Source organism: Pseudonaja textilis, chromosome 3 (assembly GCF_049901715.1).
Source record: "Pseudonaja textilis isolate UNSWEBS1 chromosome 3, rPseTex1.2, whole genome shotgun sequence".
NCBI lineage: Eukaryota > Metazoa > Chordata > Lepidosauria > Squamata > Elapidae > Pseudonaja > Pseudonaja textilis.
Window position 1 is genome coordinate 3,484,371 of NC_141992.1, and position 17,753 is coordinate 3,502,123.

The 17,753-nt window shown below is 42.8% G+C and overlaps 2 protein-coding genes across 3 annotated transcripts in view; both read left to right on the forward strand.

Moving 5' to 3' along the window:
- The window catches only part of TRIB3 (tribbles pseudokinase 3), a 12,015-nt gene extending 9,184 nt beyond the window's left edge, over positions 1-2,831 (forward strand). The window contains exon 4 of the mRNA XM_087928811.1: positions 1,968-2,831. Within this exon, the coding sequence (XP_087784937.1) occupies positions 1,968-2,454 (487 nt within the window). The 3' untranslated portion in view covers positions 2,455-2,831. The remainder of the gene's footprint in view (positions 1-1,967) is intronic.
- Positions 2,832-9,689: 6,858 nt separating this feature from the next.
- The window catches only part of RBCK1 (RANBP2-type and C3HC4-type zinc finger containing 1), a 36,336-nt gene continuing 28,272 nt past the window's right edge, over positions 9,690-17,753 (forward strand). For both annotated transcript variants that reach the window (XM_087928806.1, XM_087928805.1), the window contains exon 1: positions 9,690-9,807. The gene's annotated coding sequence lies outside the window, so the exon portion shown is untranslated. The remainder of the gene's footprint in view (positions 9,808-17,753) is intronic.

The following is a 17,753-nucleotide window of genomic DNA, read 5'->3' on the forward strand; positions in this document are numbered from 1 at the left end:
GTTGTGCGCGCATGCACGGGGGTGGGTGGGGCGCATTGCCTTCTGGGTGCTGGCATGTGAGTGCGCATGCACACAGTTTTCTGCATGGGAGCCCAACAAGGTTAGCCACCACTGGTATAGATACATAACACACACGTACACACGCTACACACAGGCATACACACACACACACACACACACACACACACACACACACATATTTGCATACAGAAGAACTAGATCTACAGAGGATGCTACAGCCATCACTCTTCACACTGCTCTGACTCATCTAGAACAGCGGGAGGGCTACGTGAGGATGCTTTTTGTGGATTTTAGTTCTGCGTTTAACACAATTCTTCCACCTTGACTACTAGTGTCTAAACTTCTGGACCTTGTACTTTCTAATTCAGTCTGCCTTTGGATTATGGATTTCCTGTCTGGCCGCTCACAGAGGGTCAGATTAGGTAATCATACCACTTCAGGCCTTATTCTTAACACTGGTACACCACAGGGTTGTGTGTTGAGTCCCTTACTCTATACTCTTCGTGTGCATGACTGCATTCCCACTCACGTTAGTAATACTATTGCTAAATTTGCAGATGGTACACAACAGTGGTGGGACTCATTTCCAAGGGGGATGAGTCTGCCTACCGAGATGAAGTGGACCAGTTGCTTTCGTGGGGTGGAGACCATAACTTGGTCCTCAACACCAATAAGACCAAGGAGCTTATAGTGGACTATAGAAGGAACAGATCAGACCTCCAGCCCTGGCTTATCAATGGAGACCGAGGGGAGCAAGTGGCTGGTTTTAAGTTTCTGGGGGTTACCCTAAAAGAGGACCTGACCTGGGGGGCTCCCATTGCAGCCCTGGTCAAAAGAACCCAGCAGAGATTATACTACCTGAGGCTTCTCAGGAAACAACAAGTGAATGGAAAACTGCTGGTGACCTTCTACTGCTGCACCAGAGAGAGTATCTTAACTTCTTGTACACCTGTGTAGGGTTTGCCAGTTGCACAGTGGCAGATAGGACAGCACTCCAGAGGGTCAACATCATTGCCCAGAGGATCATGGGTTGCCCTCTCCCCTCTTTGGAAGAGCTTCATAGCTCCCGCTGCCTTAAGAAAGTTGTTCAAAAGACTCTATATTAACAGCAGCTAGAATAATATATGCTCAAAATTGGAAATTAGATAGTAGTCCCACAGATGATATGATTTATAAAGAAAGTAATGGATTGTGTAGAAATGAACAAACTTACCATGGAATTGCAGGAGAGGGAAGGAAAAGAATATTATACGGTCTGGGGAAAATGGTATGTCAGGTTAGATCAGGGTGTCCAACCTTGGCAACTTTAAGACTTGTGGACTTCAACTCCCGCAAAGCTGGCTGAGGAATTCTGGGAGTTGAAGTCCACAAGTCTTAAAGTTGCCAAGGTTGGACACCCTGGGTTAGATAATAGAAAGAAAAGATAACGTAAATGTAAAAGTATAATTGTAAATAATGTATGTATGTATGTATGTATGTATGTTTATATGTATATTTATATACATACAGGAAAATGGAATAACCAATGCCACAAATAACTGCAAAAAATGTATATAGGATTTGTTTTTAAAGGTGAAAATCTAATAACATTTATTTAAAAGAAAGAAAGTAAAAGTTCAAAACACTCTCAAAGATCCATCTCATCCTGGGCCCCCCTTTTTTTAAAACTATTACCATCTGGCATACGGTGCAGGATGATAATAAAACAAGGACAAATAGCCTGAAAAAACAGCTTCTATCCCAGGCCAGTAACTCTATCGAATTCTACTGTATAGTGCAATATTCATGCAATATCAGGGAGTTTGCAATTCAATTGCCTAGAACGCGAAGGACGCATGTTTGTGTTTATTTTCGTCATAATGTACACCCAAGATGGTATTTTAATTTCGTGGTACGTGGTCCAAGGACAATAAAGTAAACCATAACTATACCTTTGGTTTCTCCAGGTCCAAGTTGCTGCTGGAGAACCTGGAAGACGCCCAGGTCCTGATGGGTTCCGATGACGCCTTGATGGACAAGCACGGCTGCCCAGCTTACGTGGGTCCCGAAATCCTGAGCTGCAAGGGCTCCTACTCTGGAAAGGCCGCTGATATCTGGAGCCTAGGGGTAGCTCTCTACACTCTGCTGGTGGGCTGCTACCCCTTCCAGGGCACCAAGCCCGTCTTGTTGTTTGGCAAGATCTGTCGCGGACGTTTTACAGTCCCGGGTGACCTCTCGCCCAAGGCCCAGTGCCTTATCCGGTGCCTCTTGAGGAGGGATCCGGCCGAAAGGCTGACCGCCAGTGAGATCCTGCTCCATCCTTGGCTGGCTTCGAACCCAGTCCCCAAAGCGTTGGGGGTCAGCCCCCTTGGAGGGCAAGGACTGGAGCAAGTGGTTCCCGAAATGGGGAGCGGCAGAAAGAATTCGGATAAATTGCAGGAAGTGGAGACATGAAATGGCCTTGAGTGGAAGAAGGCAGTGGGGCCATTGGAGGCCATATCTCTCAGCCACCTCGGAAGTGCCTTTTGCGGGGACGGAGTACCTTTCGCCTTTGCCCTTTTGTGGGGCAGGGGTCCCAGAACATGGGGAGAGACCCCCGTCGCCCTTTGCGTTCTCACCTATGCCAAAGAAACCTAGGGGAGTTTTGTTAAGCACCAGCAAGCTCTTAAAGAAGGCAGTTTTTGCACCTTTAGTTTGGGATCTGTATTGTTGATCTGGGACAAGGAACACACTGGAATGATTGATGGGAGAAAGTGATGTAGCATGGATGATGTTCCATAGTTTGGTAATGAGATGTCTGCAAGTAAAGAGCTAAGCTCAGAGAGCACAAAGGACCCCGAAATAATCCTCCTCCTCCTCCTCCTCCTCCTCCTCCTCCTCCTCCTCCTCCTCCTCCTCCTCCTCCTCCTCCTCCTCCTCCTCCTCCTCCTCCTCCTCCTCTTCTTCTTCTTCTTCTTCTTCTTCTTCTTCTTCTTCTTCTTCTTCTTCTTCTTCTTCTTCTCCTTCTCCTTCTCCTTCTCCTTCTTCTTCGCCAAGCTCAGAGAGCAACAAGGACCCTGAAGTCCTCATTGTCTTCCTCCTCTCTTCCTCCTCCTCCTCCTCTCTGCAAACCCCACTGCCTTCGACGACGGATGATGTTAGCTAGTTTGGTTATGAGAGGTCTGCAAAAAAAAAAACCCCAACAGCCAAGCTCAGAGAGCACCAAGGACCCCGCAAGCTCTCCTTCCTTTTTCCTTCTCCACTCCACATACCCCGCCACCTCTTCTAGCACCAGTGACATTACCTAGTATGGTAATGAAAAGTCTGCAAGAAAACCACCAAGCTCAGAGGGTACCAAGGACCCCACCGAAAGAGATTTGGATGCAGATCCTGGTATTTTTTCCGCATCCCAGGGCTGGATTTCATGGTCCATCCTATCAGGGGGGGTAGGAATGGACCGGAAAGGAGAGGAACCTCGAATGATGGACATTTCTGCAAAGCGTGGGATCGTTTTGCCTGGTGCCAAAGAAGAGGTTGAGATGGAAGGAGGGACTGGTTCTTTCTGAGGGGGGTAGGAAGAGGGTAGCTTTGTGGGGGGGTGAGCCAAAGGGGATGGGGTCCTTGGGTTGGCTTTCCCTGTTTTTTTTCTGATACCCCCACTCCAAAAATGGGGTGGCCTTAAATTGCTTGCATCCTGCAGTCCTTAGGGTGAATAATTAATTACCCTGCAAACGGGTTGGGTTGATTGGTGTTTTTCAAACTTCCTGCTTTTAAGATGGGTGGGTATCAACTCCCATAATTCTTCAGGGAGCAGGGGAATTCTGGGAGTTGAAGCCCACCCATCTTAAAAGCAGCCAAGGTTGAAAAAACATCGGCTCCAAACAACGTCCTTTCTAGTCTTCTTTTTCCCTTTGTTTTTTTTTTTGGACGCAACTTTTACAATTTCAACCCTGCCTTAAAAGGAGGACGCTCTCGATCCAGGAAATTTCTCACCCGAATTTTGTTTTTCACAACTCTTAACTTGACAGATGTGGGATGTTTGGGGCCTTCTTCTCCAGAGGATCTTCCTTGATCCAAAAATGTTGAGTGGGGCTTGTGATTCAAGAAGACAATGTTGGCCACCATGTTTTTCGAAGGTTGCTCACTTGGCTTGAGATGGGTTTCACCTCTTCTCCATTCAGGGTTTCATTAACGTGTGCGCGTGTGCATTTATTTTAACCACGGATCTGTGAAGATGGGATGGCAAAAGAAGGTTCTCGTTGTGTGAGCCCATAGTTCTTGGTTGGGTTTGAAGTCCAAGCCAAGATTTGAGGTGACCAAGATCCGGTCCTTCCTCCCGACCTCAGGATCCTTCCCATAATAATTCTGGACGCCTCATTTCCTCAAGTTTCTTTCTCCAACTCCAGAAATTGGGATGTTGTAGGAAGAAGACCATAGTAGATCATGGTTGGGTTGAAGGGTAGCCATCAAGAGAAAGTATATGTGGGTATGTGTGCTGATTTTAACCACAGGCCTGTGAGGACAGGTGGTTTGAAGGTGCAAAAAGAAGGTGCCTTGTCATCTGGCTCCATAGTTTTTGGTGGGGTTTGAAGACCAAGCCAAGATTTGGGGTCACCAAGATGTGGTCCTTCCTCTTGACCTCACAACCCTCCCCATAACAGTTATGGATACTTCCCTCTCTCAAGTTTCTTCCTCTGACTCCAGAAATTGAGATGTTGTAGGTAGAGGGCCAATGTAGGTCATGGTTGGGTTGAAGGGTAGCCATCAAGAAAGACACTTGATGAGTTAGCTGAGCAAGATATGGTTGCAAACCCCCCTTCCAACCCTGGTTTGTCCAAGAATGGATCTGGTTTGGTCATGGGTAGCCAGGGACCATCTTCCCAGGCAACCCAACCCAACTCAACTCAACCCAATGCAACTCAACCCAACCCAACCCATGACATACAAGATCTTTCAATTTTTGCAGTCCATGATGGGGAATCTTCTTCAGGAGAAGAACTGGGATTTATGGGGAGCCCCATGGCCACCTGGAGAGGACGCTTCAAGCAGCCTTTGTACTAGAGACCATAACTGGAGGAGAAATTGGGCTGCCCTCCCCGAGAACCAGCCAAATATCCAGCGTGCCTGCAAAACTACCTCTCCCAGAATTCCTCGGGAACAGACCTCGCTGGGTCTTCCAAGCTGCTTTACGGTTCCTTTGTGTGTGTGTGTGTGTGTGTGTGTGTGTGTGTGTGTGTATTTGTGTGTGTGTGAGAATCTTTGAGACTCAATTTGCTTTTGGAAGAATCAATTTGGCCAAAGCATACAGAAGGTAGTCCTCAATATACAGCCATTTAGTGACAGTTCAAAGTTAATTTTTCACCCTAAACTCTGGCTAACTTGGGTTAGGACTAACCTTGGTTTGGATTTTGAGGGTTTACTCCAAGTTAGTCTCCTGACTTACAACCATTCGTTTAATGACTGTTCGAGTTACAACTGCGCTAGAGAAAGTGAGTTTTGATCGTTTTTCGCAGTTACGACCATTGCAGCATCCTTCCTCCCGTGGTCACGTGATCAAAAATTCAGGCCCTTGGCAGCTGACTCGTACTTACGACGGTTGCAGTGTCTCAGGGCCACGCGGTCTCCTTTTGCGACCTTCTTGACAAGCGAAATCAACGGGGAAGCCAGATTCGCCCAACAGCCGGGTTGACTAACCTGATTCACTTAACAACGGGGGCAAGACAGGTTGTAAAAGGGGGCAAAACTCACTGGGCAGCGGTCTCACTTAGCGACGGAAAATTTGGCCACAGTTGTGGTTGCAAGTGGAGGACTACCTGTACATCGCACACCCGTTTGGACGATTGTAGAAGTTCAATGGTTGAGGGAAATCCGGAAATGGAAGGCCACGGGTTCAAGTCCTGCTTAAGGCCTGAAAGCCGATTGGGTGAGTTTGGGCCAATCACTAGGAGACGTTGAGTTCTAGTCCCGCCTTACACATGAAACTCACCTGGGTGACATTGGATCATTCACTTTCTTAGCCCAACCCACCTTGCAGGGTTGTTGTGCGAAAACTAGAAGGAAGGAATATTTTGTGTGCTTGTTGTCTCGAGTCATTTGCAAACATAATGAAGGCAGGATAAGAATAAATACATGAATCAAGTCCATAATTAAATATATCGTGCAAATGTGCAGCCTTCATTCCACAAAAAAATGAGTTAAAATTTAAAAAATTCATTTATGGCAGCGCACAGGGTATAAGATCTCCTCCATGCACCCCGTGTGTGACTATCACTTTGTGCCAGATTATAGTTTATTTCCTTGTGTGAACAGCGCTGCTGTGTTTGATAAACCTGGGTTTAATATGCCACGTGAATCCAGTCTCTCAGGCTCTTTTAAGTTTGTTGATTTTTCTGTCTTTTGGAAAATAAAAAAAATGATTTGATTGGCATTTGTAGCAATATTTTTTTGAGATTGTTAAGTACCCAGAGAAGTTGGAATAAAATATTTTGCCTATATCCTGGTTTCTGCAGTTTTCCTAAGGTACGAATTGACTCTAAAGCTATATTTTTTTCAAACTTGGCAATTTTAAGATTTTGGGACAGAATAAACATAGTGCATATCAAACAGTGTTTTTATATATGTGTGTGTGTGTGTGTGTGTGTGTGTCTTCGGCTCTCTGCTTCTCAGAGTGTATCTCTTTCTCTCTCTCTCTCTCTCTATATATATATATATATGGATCTTTGTTGTTGGTTTTCTCCGCGTAAGATTCGAAGTATCTAGGCACGCGTTGATGAAGTCTCATTCATCATCTTCAGGCTTCTCTCTCGGCTCTGTGCTTTTCAGAGTAATGTGAGATTGCAGCTGCTTCCTCCTTTAACTGCCAGTGGGGTGGGACTTGATTGGGTGCCCCCACTGGCAGTTAAAGGAGGAAGCAGCTGCAATCTCACATTACTCTGAGAAGCACAGAGCCAGACAGAAGCCTGAAGATGATGAATGAGACTTCATCGAAACGTTGCCTAGATACTTCGAATCTTACTGGAGAAAACCGAACAACCAAAGATCCACATATAAATACCGAGAACCTCAGAAAACAAAATATATATATAATAAAATATAATATATATAAAATATATATATATATATATATATATATATATATATATATATATATATATATATATATATATATATATATGTACGCTGAGATATATATACACTCTGAGAAGCACAGAAGCGAAGACAGAAGCCTGAAGATGATGAATGAGACTTCATCAAAACGTTGCCTAGATACTTCCAATCTTACACGGGAGAAAACCCGAATAACCAAAGATATATATATATATATATGTATATGTATATGTATATGTATATGTATATGTATATGTATATATGTAAAATACACACACACACACTATTTAAAAACAAGAGTTATATTCTATATCACCGTTTCTCTCAACCTTGGCAACTTTTAAGAGGTGGATTTCAAGACAACAGGATGTTTTTTAAGCACTAACAAAATGTAAACAAGAGAAAATCAATCTCAAAAAGAAAAGAATGAGGGCACAGCCATAGAAAAGACCCCTGTATTCAGAGTAAAATGAAAAGAAACATTTGCAAAGGAAAAAAACATCGAAGTGGGTTAAGATACTTTCTCGCCGCTTCCCAACGATGGACCGGACTGTTTTTCTTTGTTCATGAAGGCTTGCAAACAACTAAAATCAAAGAAACTTATCTACCATTATTGAATGCTCTCCTGCCAGTCCTGGTTTCTGAAAGAGAAGCATTTTCTTGAAGGTTAAGACTTATGGGAAATTTGTTAGCAATACAATTGAAAAAGCATTCCCTCCCATCCAGTCAGAGCTGAAGAAGCTTCTTGGAGGAGAAGTGAAATGTCTTCTCTATCACAATGGAGAAATGAAACGTTTTGTTCTTCCTCAAGGAGATAATGGCCCAGTTGCTTTTTTTGAAAAAAGCACCTCTGAGATAACTAGGACCTGTGGAGAATCTCCACAGACGCTCTCAGGTTGGTGTTTGTTTTTGTTTTGTTACAGAAATGGTGTAGGGTCTCCTGCATGGGCAGCGGGTTCAACTAGATGACCTATAAGGTCCCTTCCAACTCTAATGATCTGTTATCTGTTAAAAGCCAGAAAGTCCAGTTGCTTCTTTAAAAAAAAGCACCTTTGGGATAACCTGGAGGACTGAGAATCTCCCAAGATAATCGAAAAAGCAAATTTAAAATACAGGAAAACCCATGTTCCTCAGCCAGGGTAACAGTATTATAAAAACCATGTTCCACTTATTACGGAGTTCACCCTCTTTGGCTTTCAAGACTTCAGGGGAGAAGACCCGGCTGTGGTTCACTTAACAACTGTGGCAAAAAGGTCATCCGAGGAGGCAAAACACACTTAATGACCGCCTTGTTTAGAGACGGACATTTGGAGCTCAATTACTCCCCGCCTCTCTTCCCCATTGGCTCCTTTTGGGCTGAAAAGTGGCAGCTGCTCTGCCAAAGTGGAGACTCCTCTACCCCGCCTACAGATACAACCCTGAAAAGAGCGGCAGGAGGGGGTTGAATCAGGAATGGAGGGAGAGAAAGAAAAGAAAAGAAAGGAAGGAAGGAAGGAATGAGGAAGGGAGGAAGGGAGGAAAGAAAGGGGAAGAAAAGAAAGAAAGAGAGGAAAGAAGGAAGAAAAGAAAGAAAAAGAAAGTTGGTAAGGAAAGAAAGAAAGAGAAAGGAAGGAAGGAAGAAAAGAAAAAGGGAGGAAGGAAAGAAGAAAGAAAGAAAGGAAGAGAAGAAGCAAGAAAAGAAAGGAAGGAAGGAAAACAGGAAGGAGAAAGAAAGGAAAGAAAGAAAAAGAAGGAAGGAAAGAAAAAAAGGAAAGAAAGAAAAGAAAGGAAGGAAGAAAAGAAATAAAAAAGGAAGTGAAGGAAAAAAAGAAAAAAGAAAGAAAAGGAAGGAAAGAAGAAAGAAAACAAAAAGGAAGGAAGGAAAGAAAAAGGAAAGGAAGAAAGGAAGAGAAGAAGCAAGAAAAGAAAGGAAGGAAAACAAAGGAAGGAGAAAGAAAAGAAAGAAAAAGAAAGGAAGGAAAGAAAGAAAAAGAAGGAAGGAAAGGAAGAAAAGAAAGAAAAAGAAGGGAGGAAAGGAAGGAAGAAAAAGAAAAAGAAAAGAAAGGAAGGAAAGAAGGAAGAAAAGAAAGGAAGGAAAACAAAGGAAGGAGAAAGAAAAGAAAGAAAAAGGAAGGAAAGAAAGAAAAAGAAGGAAGGAAAGAAAAAGGAAGGAAAGAAAGAAAGAAGGAAAGGAAGGAAGGAAGAAAGAAAGAAAAGAAGGGAGGAAAGGAAGGAAGAAAAGAAAAGAAAAAGAAAAGAAAGGAAGGAAAGAAGGAAGAAAAGAAAAAGAAAGAAAGGAAAAAAAGAGAGAAAGGAAGGAAGGAAGGAAAAGGAAAGAAAGAAAGGAAAGGAAGGAAGGAAGAAAAGAAAGAAAAAGAAGGAAGGAAGAAAGAAAAGAAAAAAAAGGAAAGAAAAGAAAGGAAGGAGGAAAGAGAGAGAGAGAGAAGAAGGAAAGAAAGAAAAAGAAAGAAAGATTCGCTTCCCCGCTAATCCGGCTCGGCTCCGCTTCCGGGGATTTGGCTGCGGAGGGAGTCACTCCGGACTGCTGGCGGGGTCGGTCTCTGGAAGGAGGGGGCGGGCGGGGGGGAGAGAAGACCCGGCCCCGCGTGACGTCACGGGATTCCCTCTGCCCGGGCTCCGAAGCGGAAGCCGCGTGCTCAGCGCTGCTGCTGCTGCTCCTCCCCGCCGCTTTGCTTTCGGTTTCCTGGAAGCGACGGAGCGGTTTCCCTGCCGGGGCTGGAGGTCAGTCTTGCGGGACCTCCCCCGCGCCCACCCTCCCTCCTTCTTTGCAATCCCCCCTTTCCCCCCCACCCCACCCGGGAAAAGGGGCTGGGGTCCCGTTTTCCTCCTTCCCGCCCGCTCGCGGAGCTTTGGCAAGTTTTGCAGGGCGGGGCGGGGAGGCCCAGGCCGCCTAGGGGTGGGGAGGGGCTGGAGGGGAAGGGCGGGATCTCTGCTCCCCTCCCCAACCCAAATCCCCCAGGGCCTCCCCCTCTCCCCAAAGAAGGCTTGGTTGCCTCCCCCCTCCCGCTTCCTGCAATCCCAGGGCGCCAGGTTGCAACCTAGGAGAGGCTTTGTGGGTGCGTGTGTGTGTGTGTATGTTTGTATGTGTTTGTATGCGTTTGTGTGTCTTGCAAGGGGTCGGGCGGTGCTAGTCCCTCTCTGGCACGCACCCCCCCCCCAGGTCCCCCCCCCTCCCACAGGCAGAGAGGGGGCTATAGACCTCTCCTCCCGCTGCTTGCATGCAAGAGAAGGGCTGGAATGGGGCGGGGGGTGGACGGGGGACGGATGAACTTCGACCCTAGAAGGGGGAGGGTCCATCCATACAGATACAGAGTTGGAAGGGACCTTGTAGATGACCATCTAGTCCAGGGGTCTCCAACCTAAAGGAATTCTGGGAGTTGAAGTCCACAAGTCTTCAAGTGGCCAAGGTTGGAGACCCTGATCTAGTTCAACCCCCACTCCTCCTTGTCCCCGGGGACCTCCCAAACCTGCAACCCCGGACAATTGCAAAACTCCCTATCTAACGTTTCCATTTGTTGGTTTCATGTGCCTGGTCCTCATGGAATTTCATCCTGTTTCTCCGCTCCCCCCCCTCTGGAAAAAGCAGAGGCTGGTCCAGTTTTAGGGGTAGGATTTGCTGTAATGATGGGAGGGGGGGGGGTCTGGAGGGGGGTCCCCAGCCCACTGTGGGGCCCCTTCCTGATGGCCAGTTGGCCTTGATTTGAACTTCCCGTCTTGATGAGAATTCAGAATCTACAGGACTGTAATTCAGGGGTCTGCAAACTTGGCCACTTTAAGACTTGTGGCTTTCTTGGAGATCTCTCTCTCTCTTTCTCTCTCTCTCTCTCTCTCCTTCCTTCTCTCCCACACTCCTTCCTTCCTTCCCGCCCACACTTCTTTCTTTCTTTCTTTCTTTCTTTCTTTCTTTCTTTCTTTCTTTCTTTCTTTCTTTCTTTCCTCCCTTCTCTCCTATACTTTTCTTTCTTTCTTTCTTTCTTTCTTTCTTTCTTTCTTTCTTTCTCCCTTCTCTCCTATTCTTTCTTTCTTTCTTTCTTTCTTTCTTTCTTTCTTTCTTTCTTTCTTTCTTTCTTTCTTTCTTTCTTTCTTTCCTTCCTTCCTTCCTTCCTTCCTTCCTTCCTTCCTTCCTTCCTTCCTTCTTTCTCTCCCACACTCCTTCCTTCCTTCTCACCAACACTTCTTTCTTTCTTTCTTCTTTCCTTCCTTCCTCCCTTCTCGCCAACCCTTCCTTCCTTCCCTCCCTCCCTCCCCTCCCTCCCTCCCTCCCTCCCTCCTTCCTTCCTTCCTTCCTTCCTTCTCTCCCACACTCCTTACTTCCTTCTCACCAACACTTCTTTCTTTCTTTCTTTCTTTCTTTCTTTCTTTCTTTCTTTCTTTCTTTCTTTCTTTCTTTCTTTCTTTCTTTCTTTCTTTCTTTCTTTCTTTTTCCTTCCTTCCTTCTCTCCCCACCTTCCTTCTCGCCAACACTTCCTTCCTTCCTTCCCTCCCTCCCTCCTTCCTTCCTTCCTTCCTTCCTAGATCCCACACTGAAGTCCACAAGTCTTAAAGTGGCCAAGTCTGAAGACGGTAATTTCTAACTTTTGCAAAGTTTCTCGGCTCCAAATAGATGCAGGTTTAACCATCTGTTGACTGGCTTTTGTCTTCTGCTGGAGGGGGGCGTTTAGTTAGTTTAAATCCGGGTGGGTGGGTGTTGAGCTTTATTTACAGGGAGTCCTCGACTTACACCAGTTCATTTAGTGACCATTCAAAGTCAACAGTGGCACTGAAAAGCTCACACTGACGACCTTTTTAGCATTCACCCATGGTTACCTGGTTTACATTGGCAGGCTTGACAACTGGTTCATACTTACGACGGCCACAGTGTGTCCCCAGGGGTCGCGTGATAAGTCAAGGGGGAAGCTTAATGACCGGGTTACTCGTTGAACGACGGCACTGATCCACTTAACGAAAGGGGCGAGAAAAGCCGTGAAATGGGTGTTGGGGGGGGGTTGCCAAGCTCGCTTAAAAAATTGCTCCCTTAGCGACGCCAATTCTGGGTTTGATTGTGGTCGTACGTCAAGGACTGCTTTGTATTTTCTTTAGTAGATTTATGATTTTTAGTTTTTGCCAGCGGGGTGTTCTTAGTCCGGTAAATGCATTAAACTAGATTTTCTGCTGGTCATTGGACACAAAAGTTTCAGGCGGTTGGACTTTTTCCCAACTTTTATTCTGATTTTAATTTCTTTTGGTGAATTTTCAGCAGAGTCCAGAGTGACTTGTGGGCACACAAAGGAACAGCTTGCTGCTCCCTTAGCTTGGTGGTTCTCTTTCTTTCTTTCTTTCTTTCTTTCTTTCTTTCTTTCTTTCTTTCTTTCTTTCTTTTTCTCTTCCACACTCCTTCCTTCCTTTCTCTCCCACACTTCTTCTTTCTCTCCCACATTCCTTCTCTCCCCACACTTCTTTCTTTCTTTCTTTCTTTCTTTCTTTCTTTCTTTCTTTCTTTCTTTCTTCTTTCTTCTCTTCCATACTCCTTCCTTCCTTTCTCTCCCACACTTCTTCCTTCCTTCTCTCCCACACTCCTTCCTTCTCTCCCACACTTCTTTCTTTCTTTCTTTCTTTCTTTCTTTCTTTCTTTCTTTCTTTCTTTCTTTCTTTCTTTCTTTCTTTCTTCTTTCTTCTCTTCCATACTCCTTCCTTCCTTTCTCTCCCACACTTCTTCCTTCCTTCTCTCCCACACTCCTTCCTTCTCTCCCACACTTCTTTCTTTCTTTCTTTCTTTCTTTCTTTCTTTCTTTCTTTCTTTCTTTCTTTCTTTCTTTCTTTCTTTCTTTCTCTCTCTCTCTCTCTCTCTCTCTCTCTCCCACCACACTCTTCCTTCCTTCCTTCTCTCCCACAGTTCTTTTTCTCTCTCTCTCCCTTCCTTCCTTCCTTCTTTCCCTCCTTCCCTCCCTCCATTCCTGGTTCTATCTGATTGATTGAGTCATTCTTTCATTCATAACATCAATAAAACTCAGAACTAAAAAAAACCCTCCAGCCTTTTGGGTTGTCTGGAGAATAATTCAGCCTGTTCGGGCCATGTTTTTTTTTCTTTCTTTCTGTTTTGCTCCAAAAAATTATACTGATTAAAAACAACAACCAGGCACCATTAAAGCAGCGTATTTCTTAATCTTGGGGGCTTAGAATGGGTGGGTTTCAACTCCCCAATTATGGGAGTTAAAGTCTAAAACTGCCAAGATTGAAAAGCATTCGGTTACATAGACTTTTAAAGTTTTTATAACACCTGCCCCTCTTGGTTTCTGCCCAAACTCAGTACAAATGTTTTCACCTAGCAATTCTCCCCAATAACCCCAGGGGGTGCCCTATAACCCCCAAACAATTATTCTAGTTGGAGCGATGGGGATTGTAGTCCTAAACTAATGGCAAAGATTAAGGAATTGCTGAAGTTGCATCTGCCAAGTTCACACACACTATAAGTGGTGGTGGTTCTTGTGGGCAAAATAGGAAGCAGTTGTGTTGGGTAAGTTCGCCACTTTGGGTCATTTGATAAAAATAATAATGGCTGGATATGAATAAATAAATAGAAAGGAATAGAATAGAATAGATAATAGAATGGAATGGAACAGAATATAGAATATATAGAACATAGTATATAGAATATATATAATATGGAATGGAATGAAGCAGAAATAGAACAAAACAGATGATAGAATGGAATGAATATAAAATAGACTGGAGACTAGACTAATAGACTAGAATAGAATAAACTAGAGTGGAATAGAGAATGAAAAATAAACCCAGGATGGAATGGAACAGAAGAAAATAGACGATAGAACATAGAATCTAGAATATATACAATATGATGGAATGGAATAGAATAGAATGAAATAGAAAATATGCAATAGACTACAATAAAATAGAATACAATAGAACAGAACAGAATAGAAAAAATGGAATGGAATGAAATGGAATAAATAGAATAGAAATCGAAATTGAAATTGAAACAGAAACAGAATTAGTGTCAGGGTTCCAAGTAATTGGTCCATTGCAAGCAAGAACTCCGAGGCAGGTAGATTCTTCAAAGAAGAGCTTTGTTGGAAATATCAAATTGTCGCATATCTGGCGGAAACCAACTCTGGGAGCCCCCTTTGGGTTTCACCTAATTAAAAGTGAAAGACCCCCCCAACCCAAATGACTGCCTGCTGGTCTGGTGACATCCTTCCTCCTCCTGGCCACCTGTGGGGACGTCCTTGGTTCCCAAGGGAAAGCATTTTATTTTGACTACATAGGCCCAGCTATCTCTAATCCCCCACCTCCCTATCCCTTCGCTCCAGTGTGGCAGCACCGAAGCTCCCAGGATGGCTTTGGTGAGGCCGGCTTCAGGGTTGACAAATAGAACAGGCATAGGGATAAAACAGAATAGTGAATAGAATAGGAACAGAACATAAAATATAGAGAATAGAATAGTGAATAGAATAGGAACAGAAATAGAATAAGAAATAATAGAATAGAATAATAAATACAAATAGAATAGAATAGAACAGAACATAAAATATAGAGAATAGAATAGTGAATAGAATAGAATAGAACATAAAATATAGAGAATAGAATAGTGAATAGAATAGGAACAGAACTAGAATAGAATAAGAAAGAATAGAATAGAATAATAAATATAAATAGAATAGAATAGAATAGAATAGAACATAAAATATAGAGAATAGTGAATAGAATAGAATAGAACATAAAATATAGAGAATAGAATAGGAATAGAATAGAAAAGAAATAGAATAGAATAAGAAATAATAGAATAGAATAATGATTAAAATACAAATAGAATAGAATAGAACTGAACATAAAATATCGAGAATAGAATAGGAATAGAATAGAAAAGAAATAGAATAGAATAAGAAATAATAGAATAGAATAGAATAATGATTAAAATACAAATAGAATAGAATAGAACTGAACATAAAATATAGAGAATAGAATAGGAATAGAATAGAAAAGAAATAGAATAGAATAGAATAAGAAATAATAGAATAGAATAATGATTAAAATACAAATAATAGAATAGAGTAGAACAGAACATAAAATATAGAGAATAGAATAGTGAATAGAATAGGAACAGAAATAGAATAGAATAAGAAATAATAGAATAGAATAATGATTAAAATACAAATAGAATAGAATAGAACTGAACATAAAATATAGAGAATAGAATAGGAATAGAATAAGAAATAATAGAATAGAATAGAATAAGAAACTGAACTGAACAGAATAGAATAATGAATAGAATACAAATAGAATAGTATAGAATAGAATAGAACATAAAATACAGAGAATAGAATAGGAATAGAATAGAAAAGAAATAGGAATACAATAGAATAAGAAACTGAACAGAATAGAATGAGAAATAATAGAATAGAATAATAGAATAGAACTAGAGCAGAATAGACAATAGAATGGAACAGAATATAGAATATAGAGTAGACTAGAATAGAAAACAGAACATAATATAAAATAAATGATAGATCAGTGATTCTCAACCTTTTCTTCACCACTGACCCTCTTTAAATACTTTTTGTGGCCACGGACCCGCAAGACTTAAGATTAAATCATAACCTTTTTTTCAAGCCTTTGTGGAACGACATCACAGTCTCCAGGGGTCTACGGATCACAGGCTGAGAAACACTGGAATAGATTATAAAAGAAACCAAAACAGAGGAGATTACAGACTAAACCAGACCAGACTGGAGTAGAATAGAATATCGGAACGGGACTGGACACATTTAGGCACTAACGCAACTGGCAGAAGCTTACACGCGCCGTTGTGCAATCGAAGCGCGTTAACTTGCATCAGTAGCGTAATGAAGTCATGAGAGCCGCATCTGAGGCATGTCGGGAGCAAATGGTGTCCCATCCTTTGAAAAGCATCAAATGGTCTCTCGGTGGAAAAGCGAAATATCAGCAGGAAAAATGCCCGGCAGATTAAATAATCTCTTGTGCAGTCTTTTGTGCTCCCTTGTGGTTGTCTGGTGGATGCGTCGTGGTGTGAATGAGTGTGGGGTTTGCTATGTTTCTGCATGGTACTTTGCCCCACCAGTGTTGATGGTGGTGTATTTTTTCCTCTTGGTGCTTCGTGAATCAGGATCTTGTTTTCTGCTTGGTGCTTTGTCTGCTGTTAATCCCAATTTCTTTTGTGGGATCTTTGGCACTGTTTGAGATGGGTTGTTGGCTTGCAGGCATTTCGTGGCCCAACTGGGGAATATCGTATCTAATCTCCATCCATCCATCTATCCATCCATCCATCCATCCCCCTCTCTAATCTAACATTATCTCTCCCTCCCCTCTGTCTGTCTGTCTGTCTATCTATCTATCTATCTATCTATCTATCTATCTATCTATCTATCTCTATCATCCATCTCTCTCATCTATTTATCATCCCTATCTCTATCTATCTATCTATCTATCTATCTATCTATCTATCGATCGATCATCATCGATCTTCATGTCTACAATATCTATCTATCTATCTATCTATCTATCTATCTATCTATCTATCTATCCATCTATCTATCTATCTATCTATCTATCTATCTATCTATCTGTCTGTCTGTCTGTCTGTCTGTCTTTCTGTCTATCATATCTATCTATCTATCTATCTATCTATCTATCTATCTATCTATCTATCTATCTATCTATCTATCTATCTATCTATCTATCTATCTATCTATCTATCTATCTATCTATCTATCTATCTATCTATCTATCTGCCACTGTTGGTGGGGTGTGGTTTTCTCCTGGGCACTTCCTTGATTGAGGTATTGTTTTCTGCTTGATTGTTGCCTGGTGTCCCTGTTTTTTTGTGATTAAACAATAGCTACATTTGGGTACTGAACCATCAATATGAAAGAGGGGAAAACTATGTGGGAACAAGTAGAAGAGGGTATTTATAGTTCAGAATTGAAACGTAGGGTGCTTGGGGCTCTCTGAAGCTGGGTTGTTTTCTTACAAACGTTTCATGACCCAACTAGGGAACATCATCAGTGCAAAAAGAGTGGGGTTTGTGGAGAAGAGGAGGAGGAAGAGGAGGAAGGCAGGAGGGAAAAGGATGGGAGGGAGGGAGAAGGAGAAGAACTGTGGGGTCCTTGTTGCTCTCTGAGCATAATTGTTTTCTTGCAGACGTTTCATGACCCAACTAGGTAACATCATCAGTGCAGGGAAGTGCGGGTCCCCTGTTTATATGCAATAATGTTTGCAATGGCAGGATTAGCGATGATGTCGTCTTCTCCCTGGTAGTTCCTTGATGAAGCTCTCTTGTTTTTTTGCTTGGTTGTTTGTCCAGTGTTAGCTATTTTTTAATCGTCTCTTTCGCATGGGGTCTAAACGGTGTCAATTCTTTGTGCCTTATGAACGTTGCGTCTATGAAATAAAACTTCTGGGCTTTTTTCTCAGTTCCCTAATCGGGGTGTGGTTTATCTTCCGTTACATTTCCTGGTACAACTGTTGATTCTTTGCTCAGTACTTGCAAACAGTGCAAGAAAAGAGCCCATACCCGATTGTAAACTCGGTGTGTGTGTGTGTGTGTATTTTGGGTGGGGGGAGTTGGATCCTTAAAAATGAAACTGGTGGAAAAGGGGAAAGGCCTCCATTTTTTTTGCACAAGACAAAACGGCACAAACTCCTACTGAGTG